At 36.7% G+C, this 20,909-nt stretch overlaps 1 protein-coding gene across 7 annotated transcripts in view; it reads left to right on the plus strand.

The window, feature by feature from the left end:
• Positions 1 to 20,909, plus strand: part of LOC128686194 (solute carrier family 22 member 15-like) — a gene marked incomplete at its 3' end in the record, with an annotated part of 44,890 nt that overhangs the window by 9,751 nt on the left and 14,230 nt on the right. For 4 of the 7 annotated variants that reach the window (XM_070083249.1, XM_070083250.1, XM_070083253.1 and 1 more), the window contains 1 exon segment: positions 12,679 to 12,873. In XM_070083249.1, coding sequence (XP_069939350.1) covers positions 12,741 to 12,873 — 133 coding nt within the window. 7 annotated transcript variants of the gene reach the window in all.

The following is a 20,909-nucleotide window of genomic DNA, read 5'->3' on the forward strand; positions in this document are numbered from 1 at the left end:
CATGCACAATATACAGTGGACCCCCGCTTAACGATCACCTCCAAATGCGACCAATTATGTAAGTGTATTTATGTAAGTGCGTTTGTACGTGTATGTTTGGGGGTCTGAAATGGACTAATCTACTTCACAATATTCCTTATGGGAAAAAATTCGGTCAGTACTGGCACCTGAACATACTACTGGAATGAAAAAAGTTCGTTAACCGGGGGTCCACTGTATATTGTGCATGTACTACTCTACTATTGTGCATGTATCCTTCTCTTTGTGTGTAGGAAAATGTATATTTCATGTGGTAAAAATTTTTTTTTCATAATTTTGGGTGTCTTGCACGGATTAATTTGATTTCCATTATTTCTTATGGGGAAAATTCATTCGCATACTGATCATTTCACATAACAATGAGCCCTCTTGCACGGATTAAAATCACTATGCGGGGGTCCACTGTATTATGCTGTTTCAGATATGTTGTTCTAGTACTGTCTTGAAAATTCAGGTACAGTAAACTCCAGGTAAACAGTACAGTGGAACCTCAAATATCGAACTTTCTTCGGTTCAGAAGGCTGTTCGAGTGCCTTTACCGAATGAATTTATTCCCATCAGGAATAATGTAAATTAGATTAGTCCATTTCAGACCCTCAAAAATACACTTATAAAAGCACTTACAAAAATACACTTACATAATTGGTCGTGTTGGGAGCAGTTCGATTTTTGAGGTTCCACTGTATATGTACAGTATAAGCTTTTAACCCTTAAACTGTCCAAACGTAGATCTACATTGATGTGTGTAGCGCTCCGGACGTAGAGCTACATCCTATTTTACGTGCATTATGTAAAAAAACGTAGATCTACACTCGGAGCGCTATGCACGTCAACATAGATCTATGTTTGGATAGTTTAAGGATTAAGTGGATATTCAAGATCTTAAACAGTTGCTCCACCTTAATCAGTGACGTATTGTCTTCTTATATTTGTTTTAACCCTTTCAGGGTCCAGAGGCCAAATTTCAAAGGGTGCACCAGTGTCCAAGAATTTTCAAAAAATAATTTTATTTTTTCTCATGAAATGGTAGAGAACTTTTTTCTGAAGGTAATAAAACAAAACGTACAAAATTTGATGGAAAACTGACGAAATTATGCTCTCTCGAATTTTGATGTGTCAGCGATATTTATGCATCGGCGATTTTGCGGACTTTGACTCCCATTTTAGGCCAATTACATTATTCCAGTTGACCAAATTCTTAACTATTTCACTAGTATTACTTCTATTCTATCGAATGAGCACAAGAATTCGCCAAGTCAGCTGTTTCAACTACAAAATAAAGTGATTGGAAATTGGTAATTTGGCTAATTTAATGCAAAGTTCAAAATACATACTGCATTTTCAAAATAGGTGTCCAGAATAAACATTGCAGGCATTCCTGGCACTAAACTAACATTTCCTCTGTTTATTAGTTACGTTTTCAGGCTTTATTAATTAATTCCATTTTGATTTTTTATTCACATAATGAATTTTTATTCAAACCAAAAAATAGAAGATTTACTGTTATGCAATATTGTAATAATTGTATAAATAATATTAGCACATTTAGATAAGAGCATTTGTGAACATATATTAAACCCACCAGCAGGCGTGTATTAGACGTGTGAGGTCATTTGTTTACTCTTGAACATCAGCAAAAATTTAACATTTCTGCTACTTTGAGCTCAGTTTCAAGCCATTTCCACTATTAAAACCAGTCAAAATCATCTCTATTTCTGTAATATGTCTTCCATTCCATCAAATGAGACCAAGAACTCGCAAATGCAACTATAAAAAACATACGAAAAAACACTGCAAAGTCGTTGTTTTAATCGAAAATTACGATCTTTTTTTTCTCTCATTATGCACTGTGTGCTGCAGGATTTGTTGTATGTGGTGCACACATACCACATAGATGTTTTCCCTAATATCAAGGCCAAAATTTACCACTCACAGCTTATCAGAGTGAGCTGAGCTCATGACGTAGATCTACGGTTTGGACCTTCAAGGGGTTAAGAGGAATCTGCTTGTGAAATGTGCCTCTACGGTGAACCCTCTAACAGGCTAATAGCGAAAGAGGATTATGTTAATTCTGATTGTCTGTAGATTCTGAATTAGGAAATTAATTTTTCATGATTGTAACATTAATTAACAAAGTTCTGAATCAGTGGACTTTGTTTACTGATTCAGAACAATACCACTACTAGACACTAAGAATGCAGGTATTGTAACCTGTGGTATAAACCTTGGTAATAAATACCGACAAGTTGGTTTAGAAAGACACGTAAGCAAACACTAACATATTTATTAGAAAACGTTTTGGTCCTGGGACCTTGATCACTTCTCAGAAGTGATCAAGGTCCCAGGACCGAAACGTTTTCTAATAAATATGTTAGTGTTTGGTTACGTGTCTTTCTAAACCATTGTAACCTGTAAAACAGTACAGTATGTACTATATAAAGTAAAGTAAAGGTTTATTTCTTTGTAAAGGTTACAGTATGTAATTAGAATTTTGGTTTGCTAAGTAGAAAGACAGCTGCTACCATGCTGGGGCATTTTGGGCAGACTAATCCTAATAGGTACATGGTAACTACTTAAAACTAGGACAGATGATAGCACATTGTAATGACTTAAAACTAGACAAGTGGTTTACTTGATTACAATCATATTTAATCTTAATACAGTGGACCCCTGGATTACGACATTAATCCGTTCCAGAGAGCGTGTCTTTAACCGAATCTGTCGTAATCCGAATTAATTTTCCCCATAAGAAATAATGGAAATCCAATTAATCCGTTCCAGACACCCAAAAGTATTAAACAAAATAATTTTTTCACATGAAATATACATTTTCCTACACAGAAAACAAATGAGACATGCAGAATAAACAATACTAAAATGACACTGACCTTTATTGAAGACTTATTGATGAGTGATAAGATGGGAGGGAGAGGATGGAGATGTGTTATTGTTTGGAAAGGGAATCCTCTTCCATGAAGACTTCAGATAGCAAGTCCTTTTCAGGGGTTAATTCCCTTCTTTGTTTTTTAATGGCACTAGGACCAACTTGAGTCACTGGACCCCTGTCGCACCAAAAATCTGTCCGCTTTTTTGTCAGAACTGGCAGCCTCATCGTGCTTTATCACACTGTGTATGCCACTACGATTCTTAAATCTCTCAAACCAGCCTTTGCTGGCCTTAAACTCGTCAATATCAGCACTAGTTCCAGGCATTTTCTTTACAAGATCATTATGCAACATATATAATTGACTGTGAAACACTATTTCCTGATATGTAATTGTTTCTCATTGATCCACACCATCAACAGACTCTTCACATCTTCGAGTATATGCGATCTCTGTTTTGTAATCGTATTTACACCTTTTGCAAGAACAGTTTCCTTGATTGCTTTTTTCTTGGCCAAGATAGTAGTGATGGTTGTATGGAGTTTGTTATACAATCTGGCCAGCTCGGAGACATGCACTCCACTTTTGTATTTTGCTATGATCTCTTTCTTGAATTCAATAGTTTTTTCACCCTCTTTACCACAGGGCTGGGCCCATGGTGGCTTATTTAGCAGTTACAAGCACTAAAAACAATGGAATAATACAAAATGTATTGCATGTATGCATGGAATCGTCCTCACTGGCTTGTAAACAATGGCACATTGGCTGTACACGGAGTGGCAGGGCCGCTCAGGCCACACTGACACGTTGGGGACGAATGACTTTAACCGAGCTCTTTGTTGTTAACTGAGCCAATATTTTGACGCAAAAATGTTACTTAATCCGAATTTTACGTAATCCGTTGACGTCGTAATCCGGGGCTCCACTGTATACTACTATGACTACCAATCCATTACTGCTACTATTGCCTTCCTCCATTTCCCCTTGTCTCTTGTTCTACTCAAAACTACTTCCCCTACTTTATGCTGCTACTGCCGCTGCCGCCGCTGCCGACTTGTAAATGATTATTTGTGTACCATACTGTATTGTACATTAAAATTAAGTTAAAAGTACAGTACTGTACAAAGAGTACAGTACTGTATAGTAATTTATAATTAGGGTAATTTTGCATAAGTATTTGTGGTGGAGAGAGGTGTAAACTGCTTTATGGGATGAGCTGTTGAATCTTTATGGCTAGCATCCACACTAAACGTTTTGAAGAGCATAGTCTGTAAGTTTGTCCTTGCTTCTACAGATATAAGGTGCTGTTTCTTAACACCATATTCCTCACGCACCTGTGCTACTGAAATGCCAGACTCGACCTTCCATATTAGTTCAATGTCTGCTTATCATTGAAAACCACACATTTCCTCTTGCCACCACCACTTGCTCTAGAAGTCATTGTTAATTGCACTTTATTTAATAATGTTAATAAAGCCACACAATACACTGTAAGCCCAGATAAAATTGGAGACCGAAGGATGAGTGTATGTGTGAGCGAGCACAAACAATAAACTGATGCAGGTGGCCTATGGCTTGAGGAATAATGAAAACAGATGTGGATGCTTTGGCCCATACTGGACAAATGTCAGAATCATTAGACTTGGTCCATTGATTTGGAAGACAAAAAAAAAAAAAGACTATAGTTATGGACGAAATCTGGAATCTATGGCCTATTTCCATTTTGTCAGACTGCAACTTTTGGCCAGTGTTTTTTTGTCCATAGTTTCTATAAAAACCATTAAATGAACAGTTTATTTTTTTTCTTTATTATTACTGTTTGCATTTAGTAAAAGTTTCATTTTATCACAGGCTGTTCTCTGTTGTTTGGAAGAATGAATTTTTTGAAAAGTTAATTTAAATGACACTTAGATAAAGTGGATGCCTTTAATAATGAAAATAATGAAGTCATGTACCTCACAGGGCTTGGTAATACCCACGTGATTATCACAGCTTGTTGGTATTTACATACCACTCATTTCCTGAAAAGTTGAAAAGTTATAGGTACTGCCAACAGTGAAGGATCACACACTATTAATGTATAAATTTTAGAGCAAAGTATGGAAGCATATAGAGATTGCATAAACCTTTGCTGGTACTATGGTATTATGTATACCAGTGATAAGATGCCACAGTGATAGAGCTCGACTGCAGTGCTGTACCTGATCACTACTAATAGAAGAACTTGATCACTACTAATAGAGTGGAAAGCCATAGCATTACAAGAAAGTTGAATATTTTTCATATAGTAAGTAAAAGGTCCTAGGTAGTAGGTTGGTAGACAGCAACCGCCCAGGGAGGTACTACCGTCCTGCCAAGTGAGTGTAACACGAAAGCCTGTAATTGTTTTACATGATGGTAGGATTGCTGGTGTCTTTTTTTCTGTCTCATGAACATGCAAAATTTCAGGTACATCTTGCTACTTCTACTTACACTCAGGTCACACTACACATACATGTACAAGCGTATATATACATACCCCTCTGGGTTTTCTTCTATTTTCTTTCTAGTTCTTGTTCTTGTTTATTTCCTCTTATCTCCATGGGGAAGTGAAACAGAATTCTTCCTCCGTAAACCATGCGTGTTGTAAGAGGCGACTAAAATGCCGGGAGCAAGGGGCTAGTAACCCCTTCTCCTGTATATATTACTAAATTTGAAAGGAGAAACTTCGGTTTTTTCTTTTGGGCCACCCTGCCTCGGTGGGATACGGCCGGTGTGTTGAAAGAAGAAAGAAAGAAGTAAAAGGTAAGTAAAGGGTGGGCTAGTACAAAGATGAGTAGTGGGGGGGTTGAAGAGGGTTGGAATAGTTTTAAAAATGCAGTATTAGAATGTGGGGCTGAAGTTTGTGGTTATAGGAGGGTGGGGGCAGGAGGAAAGAGGAGTGATTTATTTATTTATTTATTTTATTTATTTATTAACAATTTGAGCATACATACAGAGGTACAAAAAAATACAGATAAGAGCAGCATGCCAAAGCCACTTATACTATGCATAGCATTACGGGCTGGCTTAAAATTAACTAAGCAATGATGAAATCAGTGATAATACATTATTGTAAACAGATAACTATAAAGCACAAATGAGTATTACAAAGACAGGTCATATGGTTGCATGCATTGTTGTACATTCAGTCGTATGGAGTATTCTGTTAGGTAGTGTATTTAAAAAATAATAAAGTTAGATTGGGTTTTAGGTTTAACATTTATGTGATATAATTGTGAGAAACATTTAAGATATACAATTTATAAGGTTCAGTTATTCAGTATTTATTTGGTTTTGGGTGAGTAAGTGATCTTTGAGAAGAGACTTGAATTTATAAACAGGTAGTGTTTCTTTTATATTTACAGGTAATGAATTCCAGATTTTAGGGCCTTTTATGTGCATTGAGTTTTTGCATAGTGTGAGATGGACACGAGGAACATCAAAGAGTGATCTGTGCCTTGTGTTATGGTCATGTGTTCTGTTGAGGTTGGCAAGGAGATGCTTGAGGGGAGGGTTAATATCAGAGTTAAGTGTTCTATGTAATAGGTGCAGTAATAAGTATGGATGTTTTGTTGGGTAATTAATGGTCTGAGATGGTTAATTGTTGTTGAGCCCCATGCACAAATTCCATAGGTGAGATAGGGGTAAATAAGAGAGTGATATAGGGCCAGGAGGGCTGACTGTGGAACATAGTACCGTATCTTCGATAGTATGCCTACAGTCTTGGAAATTTTCTTAGAAATTTGTTGTATATGTGTATGAAATTTGAGTCTATTATCAAGGTGGATTCCTAAGAATTTTCCCTCTGTTAGCTTTGTGATAGGTGATCCATTTATCATTATGTTAAGAGGGACATCTGTAGCTCTGTTACCAAACTGAATGAAGTAGGTTTTGTCAATGTTTAGTGTAAGTTTGTTAGTCCTCATCCAGGTAGATATTTTCTGTAATTCGGTATTTACAGTATTGGCTAGCGTGACTGGGCTCGGGTGAGAGAAGACGTATGTAGTGTCATCTGCAAATAGTGTGGGTTTGAGTAATTGCGAAGCATTTGGAAGGTCATTTATGTATAGGAGAAAGAGAAGAGGGCCAAGGACACTTCCCTGTGGGACACCAACTGTAATTGGTTGCGCAGAAGAGTTTGCCCCATTTGCGTACACATATTGGCTTCTGTTGCTGAGGTATGACTTGAGGTAGTTGAGGGAGTGCCCTCTTATACCATAGTGTGACAATTTTACGTGGAGCAAGTCATGGTCAACTGTATCAAAAGCTTTACGTAAGTCAATGAAGATTCCCAGTGGGACTTCTTTTTTCTCTATTGCAGTGTATATATGTTCTAGCATGTGTATAATAGCATCATTAGTATTTTTATTAGGCCTGAATCCAAATTGGCAGGGGTTGAGTATGTTTTGGGAGATAAGGTAGGAGTAGATTCGTTTATGAATTAATTTTTCGAAGATTTTTGAGAGAGGGTGTAAGTTGGATATTGGCCTATAGTTATTCAACTCTGTTTGGTCTCCTCCTTTGTGGATCGGGGTGACCCTTGCTATTTTGAGTACTGCAGGGAAGGTGGAGGATTCAATGGATTTGTTAAAGAGTGTTGCAATGATTGGTGATAGCACTTGTGACAGTTTTTTGTATATAAAGGGTGGTAAGGTATTTAAATCTCCTGCCTTGTTTTTTAGTGCGTTGATAATAAGGGAGACTTCGTATGGGTTAGTCGGAGCTAGGAACAGTGTGTTCGGGTAGTTGCCGGTGAGGTAGTCATTTGGTGGGGTATCTGAGCTTGGGATTTTATTGGCAAGATTGGTGGAATGATGAAGTAAAGGGGGTAATAAAAGAGAAAAAGGTAGCTTATGAGAGGTTTTTACAAAGCAGAAGTGTTATAAGAAGAGCAGAGTATATGGAGAGTAAAAGAAAGGTGAAGAGAGTGGTGAGAGAGTGCAAAAGGAGAGCAGATGATAAGAGTGGGAGAGGCACTGTCAAGAAATTTTAATGAAAATAAGAAAAAATTTTGGAGTGAGTTAAACAAGTTAAGAAAGCCTAGGGAAAGTATGGATTTGTCAGTTAAAAACAGAGTAGGGGAGTTAGTAGATGGGGAGAGGGAGGTATTAGGTAGATAGCGAGAATATTTTGAGGAACTTTTAAATGTTGAGGAAGAAAGGGAGGTGGTAATTTCATGCACTGGCCAGGGAGGTATACCATCTTTTAGGAGTGAAGAGGAGCAGAATGTAAGTGTGGTGGAGGTACATGAGGCATTACATAGAATGAAAGGGGGTAAAGCAGCTGGAACTGATGGGATCATGACAGAAATGTTAAAAGCAGGGGGGGATGTAGTGTTGGAGTGGTTGGTACTTTTGTTTAATAAATGTATGAAAGAGGGGAAGGTACCTAGGGATTGGCGGAGAGCATGTATAGTCCCTTTATATAAAGGGAAAGGGGACAAAAGAGATTGTAAAAATTATAGAGGAATAAGTTTACTGAGTATACCAGGAAAAGTATACGGTAGGGTTATAATTGAAAGAATTAGAGGTAAGACAGAATGTAGGATTGCGGATGAGCAGGGAGGCTGCAGAGTGGGTAGGGGATGTGTAGATCAAGTGTTTACATTGAAGCATATATGTGAACAGTATTTAGATAAAGGTAGGGAAGTTTTTATTGCATTTATGGATTTAGAAAAGGCATATGATAGTGGATAGAGGAGCAATGTGGCAGATGTTGCAAGTACGTATATGGAATAGGTGGTAAGTTACTAAATGCTGTTAAGAGTTTTTATGAGGATAGTGAGGCTCAGGTTAGGGTGTGTAGAAGAGAGGGAGACTGCTTCCCGGTAAAAGTAGGTCTTAGACAGGGATGTATAATGTCACCATGGTTGTTTAATATATTTATAGATGGGGTTGTAAAAGAAGTAAATGCTAGGGTGTTCGGGAGAGGGGTGGGATTAAATTATGGGGAATCAAATTCAAAATGGGAATTGACAGTTACTTTTTGCTGATGATACTGTGCTTATGGGAGATTCTAAAGAAAAACTGCAAAGGTTAGTGGATGAGTTTGAGAATGTGTGTAAAGGTAGAAAGTTGAAAGTGAACATAGAAAAGAGTAAAGTGATGAGGGTATCAAATGATTTAGATAAAGAAACATTGGATATCAAATTGGGGAGGAGGAGTATGGAAAAAGTGAATGTTTTCAGATACTTGGGAGTTGACGCGTCGGCGGATGGATATATGAAAGATGAATTTAATCATAGAATTGATGAGGGAAAAAAGGTGAGTGGTGCGTTGAGGTATATGTGGAGTCAAAAAACGTTACCTATGGAGGCAAAGAAGGGAATGTATGAAAGTATAGTAGTACCAACACTCTTATATGGATGTGAAGCTTGGGTGGTAAATGCAGCAGCGAGGTGAAGGTTGGAGGCATTGGAGATGTCCTGTCTAAGGGCAATGTGTGGTGTAAATATTATGCAGAAAATTCGGAGTGTGGAAATTAGGAGAAGGTGTGGAGTTAATAAAAGCATTAGTCAGAGGGCAGAAGAGGGGTTGTTGAGGTGGTTTGGTCATTTAGAGAGAATGGATCAAAGTAGAATGACATGAAAAGCATATAAATCTATAGGGGAAGGAAGGAGGGGTAGGGGTCGTCCTCGAAAGGGTTGGAAAGAGGGGGTAAAGGAGGTTTTGGGGGCGAGGGGCTTGGACTTCCAGCAAGCGTGCATGAGCGTGTTAAATAGGAGTGAATGGAGACGAATGATACTTGGGACCTGACGATCTGTTGGAGTGTGAGCAGGGTAATATTTAGTGAAGGGATTCAGGGAAACCGGGTATTTTCATATAGTTGGACTTGAGTCCTGGAAATGGGAAGTACAATACCTGCACTTTAAAGGAGGGGTTTGGGATATTGGCAGTTTGGAGAGATATGTTGTGTATCTTTATACGTATATGCTTCTAAACTGTTGTATTCTGAGCACCTCTGCAAAAACAGTGATAATGTGTGAGTGTGGTGAAAGTGTTGAATGATGATGAAAGTACAGTGGACCCCCGGTTAACGATATTTTTTCACTCCATAAGTATGTTCAGGTGCCAGTACTGACCGAATTTATTCCCATAAGGAATATTGTGAAGTAGATTAGTCCATTTCAGACCCCCAAACATACACGTACAAACTCACTTACATAAATACACTTACATAATTGGTCGCATTCGGAGGTAATCGTTATGCGGGGTCCACTGTATTTTCTTTTTGGGGATTTTCTTTCTTTTTTGGGTCGCCCTGCCTCGGTGGGAGACGGCTGACTTGTTAAAAAAAAAAAAAAGTAAAATGTAAATAATAAAGCTAGTAGTTTGCTCCTAAAGCAGGAAGTACTTGTATAGATGAGGATAGAGAAACAGTTCAATTCAGTTCAATTCAATTCAATTCGAGTTTATTGTCTATAAGGGTTACAATGTTGGGTTTACAGGTTTTGGGTATTGTGTGGTTTACTTGTTATAAAATACTAATTACAGAGGGGGCACTAGGACACCTAGCATGGCTAGGCATTTCGAGCAGACTTAGATTAATTCTTAACATTAAATCCTTACAGATTATGGTATTAAGGCTAAGTGACTACATCATAATTTGTGAGTTTAGCAATGTGAATGCTTTTGTTTTGGCACAATACAAAGTGTCTATATTGGAGTATCATAGGCAAACTTATGACTAGTTAGGAAAACTTATGACTAGTTATGAATCTGTGTAAATTCTAATATATCCTTCATGAACATGGCCCACTGTATGATTAGCAAACAAGATAATAATGCAGATTTACAGATTTTTGAAAATTAAATTCTTACTATGAGCATGTACGTATTGTCCTCTGGGGACTATTCCTGAAACTTCTTATTTGTAAAGAAATTTAAAATCAATTGTTAAATCTTTTAAAGGGTACTAAAAATGAACTTCAAAAACTATAGAAAAAGGATAAACAGTACAAATTAGGGTAATATGGCTTTAGAACAGAAAGATATTATCATTACCAAATTGTAGACAATTGAAGGCACTGTAAATTGAACATAAATGTTGTATACAATACACCCAAGAAAGGTTCTTTGATACTGGTGAGGGGCCCTTGATGTAAGGAATTGGACCTGTGCTCCAATTCTTTGAATCAAGCCTGAATGCTTTACATTCCCCCAGGAGTTGTATAATTCCTGTGTGTTTAATGCTTTCCCATTGATTATGGTGATAATGTTAACAGTATACAGATTTTGTTGAGGCATTTGACAGATGTAGTGACTCCACTGAAAATGAGGTTCAAGGAAATAACAAATGAAGTAGGGGAGTAGATAGGAATTTTCTTGTAGGAATTGCTTAGTAATAATAACAAAGATCAAACACAAAACAGCTCAGTTTTGCAAGGTATGGTAATCAAGCCCATGCTTTCTTTCTTGTATGAAATGAAAAGAAAAAGTGATCAATAAAGAACAGTTAAATGGTTTTGAAATAATGTGTTACTGTATTGGAAATGCCAGTAGACATAGGAATTTGTGAGGGACCTCTAATAGAGATTGAATGGGATGTGAAAAGTGAAATATCATACAATACCGTATTTATATACTAATGTTGTATTTGTAGTAATTGTGTATTATTAATACAGTACTGTTAGTAATACAGTACAGTATTAAGAATACAATACTGTGAGAATACAGTACAGTACAATATTAAGAATATAATACCATGTTAATACAATACAGTATACCCTCGGTATAGCAGATTTTGGTAATGCAGAATAAAATCTGCTGGGTAAATTGATATGGAAACAATGGATAAAATCCGTTGGCCACAGAATTGCCTGTTATTGTTATGATCGTGGCAAAACAGTCTCATCTTTATTTACAACAATTACCATTACCAGCCATGCTCTCCCCCCTTATTAAACTGTTAAATCAAGAGATTACTGTTGTGTATTAAGAATGCAATAATGTATTAAAATATAATATTTACAGTTTTCTATGACCAAAAAGATGAACCTTCTTGTCTCATCTTTTACTTTCATTATTGTTCTCCATTGGGTGGTTGGTCAGTTAAGCTGCTGTGCAGTGCTACTACTTTCCATTGCTGCTTATTATAAAATTGTAGACCTAATTTTATTTTAATGTTTTACTGCTTTAATCTCTTCTTTTTTATTATTATTATTTCTGTACATTGAAAAATTGAGTAGTGCACTTTTTAAAAATTCATTTTTTCTTTGCTTAGCATATATTTGCATGTTTTGCAGAATGATTTTTAGCACTTTTGAATAATTTTGTATATTAAATGCATGCATTTATTTTACATTTTTGTATACTATTTTAAGAATGCTCTATGAGAAATTTATCATATTTAAAAATGGACTTCCTGACATAACATTTATTGCATCTATAATATTAGACACAATCCAGAAGACTATCTTAATTGCCAATGAGAGCAGTATTAGTATAGAAACAGAGAAATTTATTACTAAATAAATTATTGGTCCTACAAATTATCTCTCGGTTAGAGAAAGAGCAAACCTGGAAAAAGAATTGGCCCTTCTTTGACCTGGCTGGAAGTATAATGCTTGGTAAAGATTTTTTATTTTCAGTTTTTGATGCAGGAGAAAAATAATTGATTTTGAACATGGATGTCAGTTTGCCACTAACAAAATTTAAGGCTTCCTTCACTCTGTATTTCTCCTCCTTAATTATTTTCCACAAAATCTTTAACAAGATTTTCAATTTTTGCCCAGTTATAGCAAGTGAAGTGTGTAATATGAGACTCTGAGTGAGTCAATACAAACTTTCTCCAGCAATGGAATACCTGTCTATCGATGATATTTTCAATATTATTGGACAGTTTGGATGGAATCAAAGACTATACTGTATTGGCTTCAGTGTCCTGCAGTTCTTCTTAGCATTTCACATGCTTCTCAATGTCTTTACTGGTAGGTATAAATGTTAACTGGTATGTGTAGATGTTGATGGCTTGGTAGCCTTATTTGCATTCTTAATGTTGGGAGAGCACTTATTTTAACAATGGTGCAGGAAGCTTTAAAAACTTAGATTGTCTCTTAAATTCTTGTGGATTAAGGTTTTTAACTCTCTTTAATTTCTATTGTTGCTTGTATTAAATTATGCTGAAATGCAGCATATGATCACAATGTTCCCTTTGCTTGACTATTGTTAAAATAGCAGATTTCTGTGTACATTATTTTGGGTATTACATTTTAAGTTAGGTAAAAGCCTATGTAATAATTGTACTCACTTTTTATTGCCTAATTAATAGAGGTCAGAATGTTCTGGAGATTTTGTGCATTTAAGTATGTGAAAGCTTAAATATCGAGTGTGAGAGGGAGTGTGAGAGAGTGTGAGTGTGAGAGAGAGTGTGAGTGTGAGAGTGTGAGTGTGAGAGAGTGTGAGAGAGTGTGAGAGAGTGTGAGAGAGAGTGAGAGAGTGTGAGTGAGAGAGTGAGAGAGTGTGAGAGAGTGTGAGAGTGTGAGAGTGTGAGAGAGTGTGAGAGAGTGAGAGAGAGAGAGCATGAGAGAGAGCGTGAGAGAGAGAGTGTGAGAGAGTGAGTGTGAGAGAGTGAGTGTGAGAGAGTGAGTGTGAGAGAGTGTGAGAGAGAGAGTGTGAGAGAGAGAGTGTGAGAGAGAGAGTGTGAGAGAGAGAGTGTGAGAGAGAGAGTGTGAGAGAGAGAGTGTGAGAGAGAGAGTGTGAGAGAGAGAGTGTGAGAGAGAGAGTGTGAGAGAGAGAGTGTGAGAGAGTGTGAGAGAGAGTGTGAGTGTGTGAGAGAGAGAGAGAATGTGAGAGAGAGTGTGATAGTGTGTGATAGTGTGTGTGTGTGTGATTGTGTGATTGTGTGTGTGTGTGTGTGTGTGTGTGTGTGTGTGTGTGTGTGTGTGTGTGTGCTTGTGTGCGTGTGCTTGTGTGTGTGTGTGTGTGTGTGTGTGTGTGTGTAGGTGTAGGTGTGTGTGTAGGTGTGTGTGTGTAGGGATGGGCAAGGGCAGAAGTCCAAATATGAGATGAAACTAGGATAGTAACAATTAGTCTGAAGTTTAATAGTACATTTTTTTTATTAACACATCGGCCATTTCCCGCCATGGCAGGGTGGCCTGAAAAAGAAAAACTTTCATCATCATTCACTTCATCACTGTCTTGCCAGAGGTGCGCTTACACTACTTTTATAAAACTGCAGCATTAACACTCATCCTTCAGAGTACAGACACTGTACTTCCCAACTCCAGGACTCGAGTCCGGCCTGCCGGTTTTCCTGAATCCCTTCATAAGTGTTACCTTGCTCACAATCCAACACAAGGTTAAGTCCTAAAAACCATTTGTCTACATTTGCTCCTGTCTAAGATGCTCATGCAGGCTTACTGGAAGTCCAAGCCCCTAGCACACAAAACATCCTTTACCCCTTCCCTCCAACCTTTCCTAGGCCGACCCCTACTCCGCCTTCCCTCCACTACAGATTTATACACTCTCAAAGTCATTCTATTCCTTTCCATCTTCTCTGTATGTCCAAACCACCTCAGCAACCCCTCCTCAGCCCTCTGGATAATAGTTTTGGTAATCCCGCACCTCCTCCAAATCTCTAAACTATGGATTCTCTGCATTATATTCACACCACACATTGCCCTCAGACGTGATATCTGCACTGCCTCCAGCCTTCTCCTTGTTGCATCATTCACCACCCATATAAGAGTGTTGGTATAACTATACTCTCATACATAGTGCTCATGTTAAGGAAAATAATAAATGAAGAGTATCAGTGATGAGTAAAATCTGATGTAACCTTTTCTTGTTTTATCTCTCTGACTTCTCCCTGCCATTTGTATGAGTGAAGGAGGGAGGGGAATTCATATCTTATATTACAATCTTGCATTACAACTTTGTGGGATTTAATTAGTGTGTGTGGGCATCATTACCATTTAAAGATGTTAATGTGCTTCATTAGGTATGACAGTCAGATACTCTGGTGAAGAAATAAAATAGACAAGCGACTGATACAAATACAAATGTAATTTAATTCTTTTCTGTGGTATACAGGTAATGTAGTTTACATTTAATAAAATATTGTTAGGCACAAAAGAAAGTCACTAACATGCCATGCATTTCAGGCAGACTAATCCTAATGTTTAAAGACCACTTGAAAACTAGGTATGGGTTATTAAGTAAGAATTTTTAAATGTACAAATAGAGAGGTAGCATTAATACTTCAAACTGATTCAGTGATCTTTAGTTAAGTAGGATTTCTTAGTCAGTTTTAAACTGACTTGGTCTTCAGTTTATGGGACATTTGCAAGAGATAGTGAGGATACAGGAAGGTAGTTGGAAAGAGATAGTGAGGATACAGGAAGGTAGTTGGAAAGAGATAGCGAAGATACAGGAAGGTAGTTGGAAAGAGATAGTGAAGATACAGGAAGGTAGTTGGAAAGAGATAGTGAAGATACAGGAAGGTAGTTGGAAAGAGATAGTGAAGATACAGGAAGGTAGTTGGAAAGAGATAGTGAAGATACAGGAAGGTAATTGGATTGTCTGCACCTTGTACAAAATTTCACTAGTATAAATGCTTTGTCATATTCCAAATTGTAGCTTAAGTTACTTATCTGCTTCACATTTTCAAATTGCTTGTACACTATATTGTTACAGTAGATTTAAAGTTACAGCTTTTAATCATACTTTTCCTTTTTTCTCTGTAGACCATCTCTTGAAAGGAGCATTCTCATGTTTATGTTCTGCCTTCCTGGAGTGTTTTAATATATAGGATATTCAGTTGTATGTACAGTATGTTTGTGTGCACCTGAATGCATGCATGCATGCATAGTTTTATATGTATGAAGATTTAAATTATAATTCTGATCTAATAATTTATTTTTAAAATTGCATAAAGTTACCTGATTCTAGTATTTGTGTCTGGTGGACCTTACATTAATACAGTAGTTATAATATAACTTCTTCATTACTAATTTAGAAGCAGAGGGTAACTGCTTCATATATTGCAAACTACATCAGAAATAGCTTGGTATGTTATGAAAAGGGGCCTTGCTTTTTTTTTTATTAATTTCTTTGTTGCACTTTAATATTGAGTTACTTGTGTGTGTGCATAATGTTGGTTACAAATTTCTAGTAGATTTACACTTATGCTGGGTTATCATGGAAGGTTAATTATTAGTAAATTTGGTCAGCTGCAAGATTTTTAAGGTGGTGTGTAAAATGCATTTAAAAATAGAAAAATAACAAATCATTTAAAATAGCTTTTCACTGTGCTTTGTTACTTCTGAAATATATTCCATATCTTGAGTTAGTGAAGTATAGAAGTATTGTACATTCATTCTTAGATGATTTTTTTTTTCCATTTTGGAGGCAGTTCGTAGTATAATTTTCAGTTAACAAAGTTTGACTTAACTACAGCACTTTTATAATTTCAGCATAAGACTTACTGTTTTAACTGTTATCTTACAATCTTATGTTATTTTTTGCACAACTATTCAAAAGACTTCATTATATCAAGTTTATGTACTGTACTATACACGTATGAGAAGATTCTGATTAAGCTTATCAAACTGAATTTCAGACTCTGTCATAAGTAGTGCATTTGATTTTGAGAAAATGAAAAACTAATTTCTTGAATTTATTATAGCAAGTTAAAATTAATACTAGAATGAATTATGTATAAAATCTTTTACCTGAATGTGAAAGGTAGCAAATTTATTATAGCCTATTGTTGTCCAAGATTAGTTTTTTTTTCACAGGGATAAGCAAGTCATCAGGGAAATAATATACTGACCTTCTGTCATTACCCGGGTAGGAGGGCCAGATGCTCAAGCTATATTATAATCATCATGAAGTCATTGTTTTGTATGTAAGAGAACACCTATTTGTAATTACAAAAGCTTAGCTAATAATTATATAGGTAGTAGGTTGGTAAACAGCAACTGCCCAGGGAGGTACTACCGTCCTGCCAAGTGAGTGTAAAACGAATGCCTGTAATTGTTTTACATGATGGTAGGATTGCTGGTGTTTTTTGTCTCTCATAAACATACAAGATTTCAGGTACGTCTTGCTACTTCTACTTACACTTAGGTCACACTACACATACATTTACAAGCATATATATACACACCCCTCTGGGGTTTCTTCTATTTTCGTTCTAGTTCTTGTTCTTGTTTATTTCCTCTTATCTCCATGGGGAAGTGGAACAGAATTCTTCCTCCGTAAGCCATGCGTGTTGTAAGAGGCGACTAAAATGCCGGGAGCAACGGGCTAGTAACCCCTTCTCCTGTATAAATTACTAAATTTGAAAAGAGAAACTTTTGTTTTTCTTTTTGTTCCACCCTGCCTCGGTGGGATACAGCCAGTTTGTTGAAAGAGAGAAAGAGCTAATAATTATTTATTATTTTATTATCACACTGGCCGATTCCCACCAAGGCAGGGTGGCCCGAAAAAGAAAAACTTTCACCATCATTCACTCCATCACTGTCTTGCCAGAAGGGTGCTTTACACTACAGTTTTTAAACTGCAACATTAACACCCCTCCTTCAGAGTACAGGCACTGTACTTCCCATCTCCAGGACTCAAGTCCGGCCTGCCGGTTTCCCTGAACCCCTTCATAAATGTTACTTTGCTCACACTCCAACAGCACGTCAAGTATTAAAAACCATTTGTCTCCATTCACTCCTATCAAACACGCTCACGCATGCCTGCTGGAAGTCCAAGCCCCTCGCACACAAAACCTCCTTTACCCCCTCCCTCCAACCTTTCCTAGGCCGACCCCTACCCCGCCTTCCTTCCACTACAGACTGATACACTCTTGAAGTTATTCTGTTTCGCTCCATTCTCTCCACATGTTCGAACCACCTCAACAACCCTTCCTCAGCCCTCTGGACAACAGTTTTGGTAATCCCGCACCTCCTCCTAACTTCCAAACTACGAATTCTCTGCATTATATTCACACCACACATTGCTCTCAGACATGACATCTCCACTGCCTCCAGCCTTCTCCTCGCTGCAACATTCATCACCCATGCTTCACACCCATATAAGAGCGTTGGTAAAACTATACTCTCATACATTCCCCTCTTTGCCTCCAAGGACAAAGTTCTTTGTCTCAGAGACTCCTAAGTGCACCACTCACCCTTTTCCCCTCATCAATTCTATGATTCACCTCATCTTTCATAGACCCATCCGCTGACACGTCCACTCCCAAATATCTGAATACATTCACCTCCTCCATAATAATTAGTCTCATGATAATCTATCTTAGGTGTTTAATCTAGCATATAACTTTCCTTTAATTTTCAATGGTAGCCCATACTGCCTGCTCTGTATTCTGTTCTGTCGTTCTACCGCTCATTGAAAACGTATTTTCTAGAGTTCTTTCAAAACTGAATTTTCTTCAATTTATGACTATACTCTCTTGTTCTCCCTGAAGGTGGTACTAAAAAGTCTTTAATTTTTGTCTTTTTTACACCCTCATACTGTATGTGGTTTTTATGTCTTCCTTTTAATCTTGTTAGGTATTTTAGTGTTTTCATGATTTTTATATTCAGGCACACAAATCACTTCTAACTTTTCCAAGTCTGGCCTACTATAGGTTGTGTACAGAACAGCTTCTTCACATATAGGTGAATACAAATAGGAAGCACATCTGTCTCGCACTTGGCAGACGGAGGATCAAGCCTTCACTTTTTGCACTGAATGATTCACATGGGTTTAATACTTATGTGAATTAGTAAAATATTAAATAGCTTCTTCAGCATTTCTTCATCCTATCTCTGAAGGCCATTTTAATTAAAATGTGAGTTTTCTGTAATTTACAAGTTTTTTTTCTTCCATTAACTGTAATTGTTATTCCTGCCTTTGGTATTACAGAAGAATTTAAAATTGCATTAAAATTTTGGTAGTCTCTGAATTGTTAATTTTGTCTTGTTGGTATTGCTTGTCATTGCATTAAGCCTGTCATTAGTATTCTAGTATATGAATTGCTTTGAATGAATGAATGAATGAATGTAAATGTGCTTTCTACTTTGGGTCATCTTGCTTTTGTGGGAGAGCCATTCACTTAACCTGTAAACGGTCCAGCAGATCTACGTTCACGTGTAGTGCTACAAAAGTAGATCTACGTTTTTTTTACATATTTTCAAATATAACAAAAAAAAAAAAAAGTAGATCAAAGTTTTTTTACACATTTTCAAATGTAAAAAAAAACAAAAAGATCATCTACTTTTTTTTACATACTTTCAAATGTTGAAAAAACGTATATATACGTTTGGACCATTTAAGGGTTAAAAAAGAAATTGCATCAACCCTGTCATTGCTATTGTCTAATTGCAATAGCTCTATCTTTATGTATGTGCTTATATGCTAATCCTGTTTGAACATTGTCACTGCATGACTGTTAGATTTAAATTGTCTTGATAATGTTATTGTAACTTTTTGTTAAAATTATTATATGGTATTATGAGGTAAATAGATGAAGTATGAATAATGTGAAAGCTTAGTGAAGCTGAAGAATATAGCTGGTCAACACAATAAATGAATGAAAGTATTGGTTGTGATTGTTGGCCCAAAAAGATATAAAAGAGGCATTTAGAAAGCAGACTTGAGAGAGAGAGAGAGAGAGAGATGTCATGATATTGAAAGTAGATAGATCGTGAAATTAGTAATGTTGATGTAGTGTAAGTATACTGAACATTTCTTCACATGTTACATCATTAAAAGGAGGTGCACATAATAGTGTGGTCAATACAGTAATAAAAAAATTGTATAATAAAGGAATGTGTTTCCTTCTTTGGGGATTACGTATGACTGCAAAAAATTGACATTGAGATTACTGATTTCATGAAGATGGTTGGCATGTTGATAAAGTATAATCACATTGCTCTAGGAGACGAAATGGTGGCATTGTGAACAGATGTTATGTGAATCAGATGTATAATATGACTATCAAATAGATTGTTATACAGGATTTGTATCATGATGAGAAAAATTTGTGATATCAATAGGGAAGAATGTATGGGCTATAAGCAATAGCAACCTGTTAAGTGGGATGAAGTTTGTTTGTCCAGAGAAGTCTTCTGATGAATTCACTAGATATTGAGGAACTACAAAAAATATATACATGTGGGTAGCCTGAGAGAAAATGTAAATATAATTATAAAAATAGTTAGAAAATGGTTTGGTTGATCAGAAGACAGAAACGATGTATGTGTGAATACTTCTTTCTTTCAACACACCGGCCGTATCCCACCGAGGCGGGGTGGCCCAAAAGGAAAAACGAAAGTTTCTCCTTTTACATTTAGTAATATATACAGGAGAAGAGGTTACTAGCCCCTTGCTCCCGGCATTTTAGTTGCCTCTTACAACACGCATGGCTTACGGAGGAAGAATTCTGTTCCACTTCCCCATGGAGATAAGAGGAAATAAACAAGAATAAGAACTAGAAAGAAAATAGAAGAAAACCCAGAGGGGTGTGTATATATGTGCTTGTACATGTATGTGTAGTGTGACCTAAGTGTAAGTAGAAGTAGCAAGACGTACCTGAAATCTTGCATGTTCATGAGACAGAAAAAAGGACACCAGCAATCCTACCATCATGAATACTTGTAGTGTATTAATAGAAAAACATAGATGAATAGCCAAGATTTTAAAGATAACTGTGATATTTAGTACTACATATAAGAAAGTTTTTCAGTTTCATAATGGTAATGCTGTCTGTACCAAATATTATTTTACAGTTATATATTAGCTTCAGAAAGTAGATAGAATGAATGACAAGAATTTTGTTGATCAGGTAATTAGAATGTGTGTGGATTGAAAAATGTGCGTAGAGAATCAGAAGCTCTCCAAAGACAAGAGTACTAATCTGTTTCTTAGCACCTGTGATATGAGTAGATCTGGAGAGAAGTACCTGGTAGAAATATGCTTATATATCTTGGCATGCTTTTTTTTCTTCTTCCCAGGAAATAAAAAGTAAGGT

Source organism: Cherax quadricarinatus, chromosome 9, assembly GCF_038502225.1.
Source record: "Cherax quadricarinatus isolate ZL_2023a chromosome 9, ASM3850222v1, whole genome shotgun sequence".
Classification (NCBI taxonomy): Eukaryota; Metazoa; Arthropoda; class Malacostraca; order Decapoda; family Parastacidae; genus Cherax; species Cherax quadricarinatus.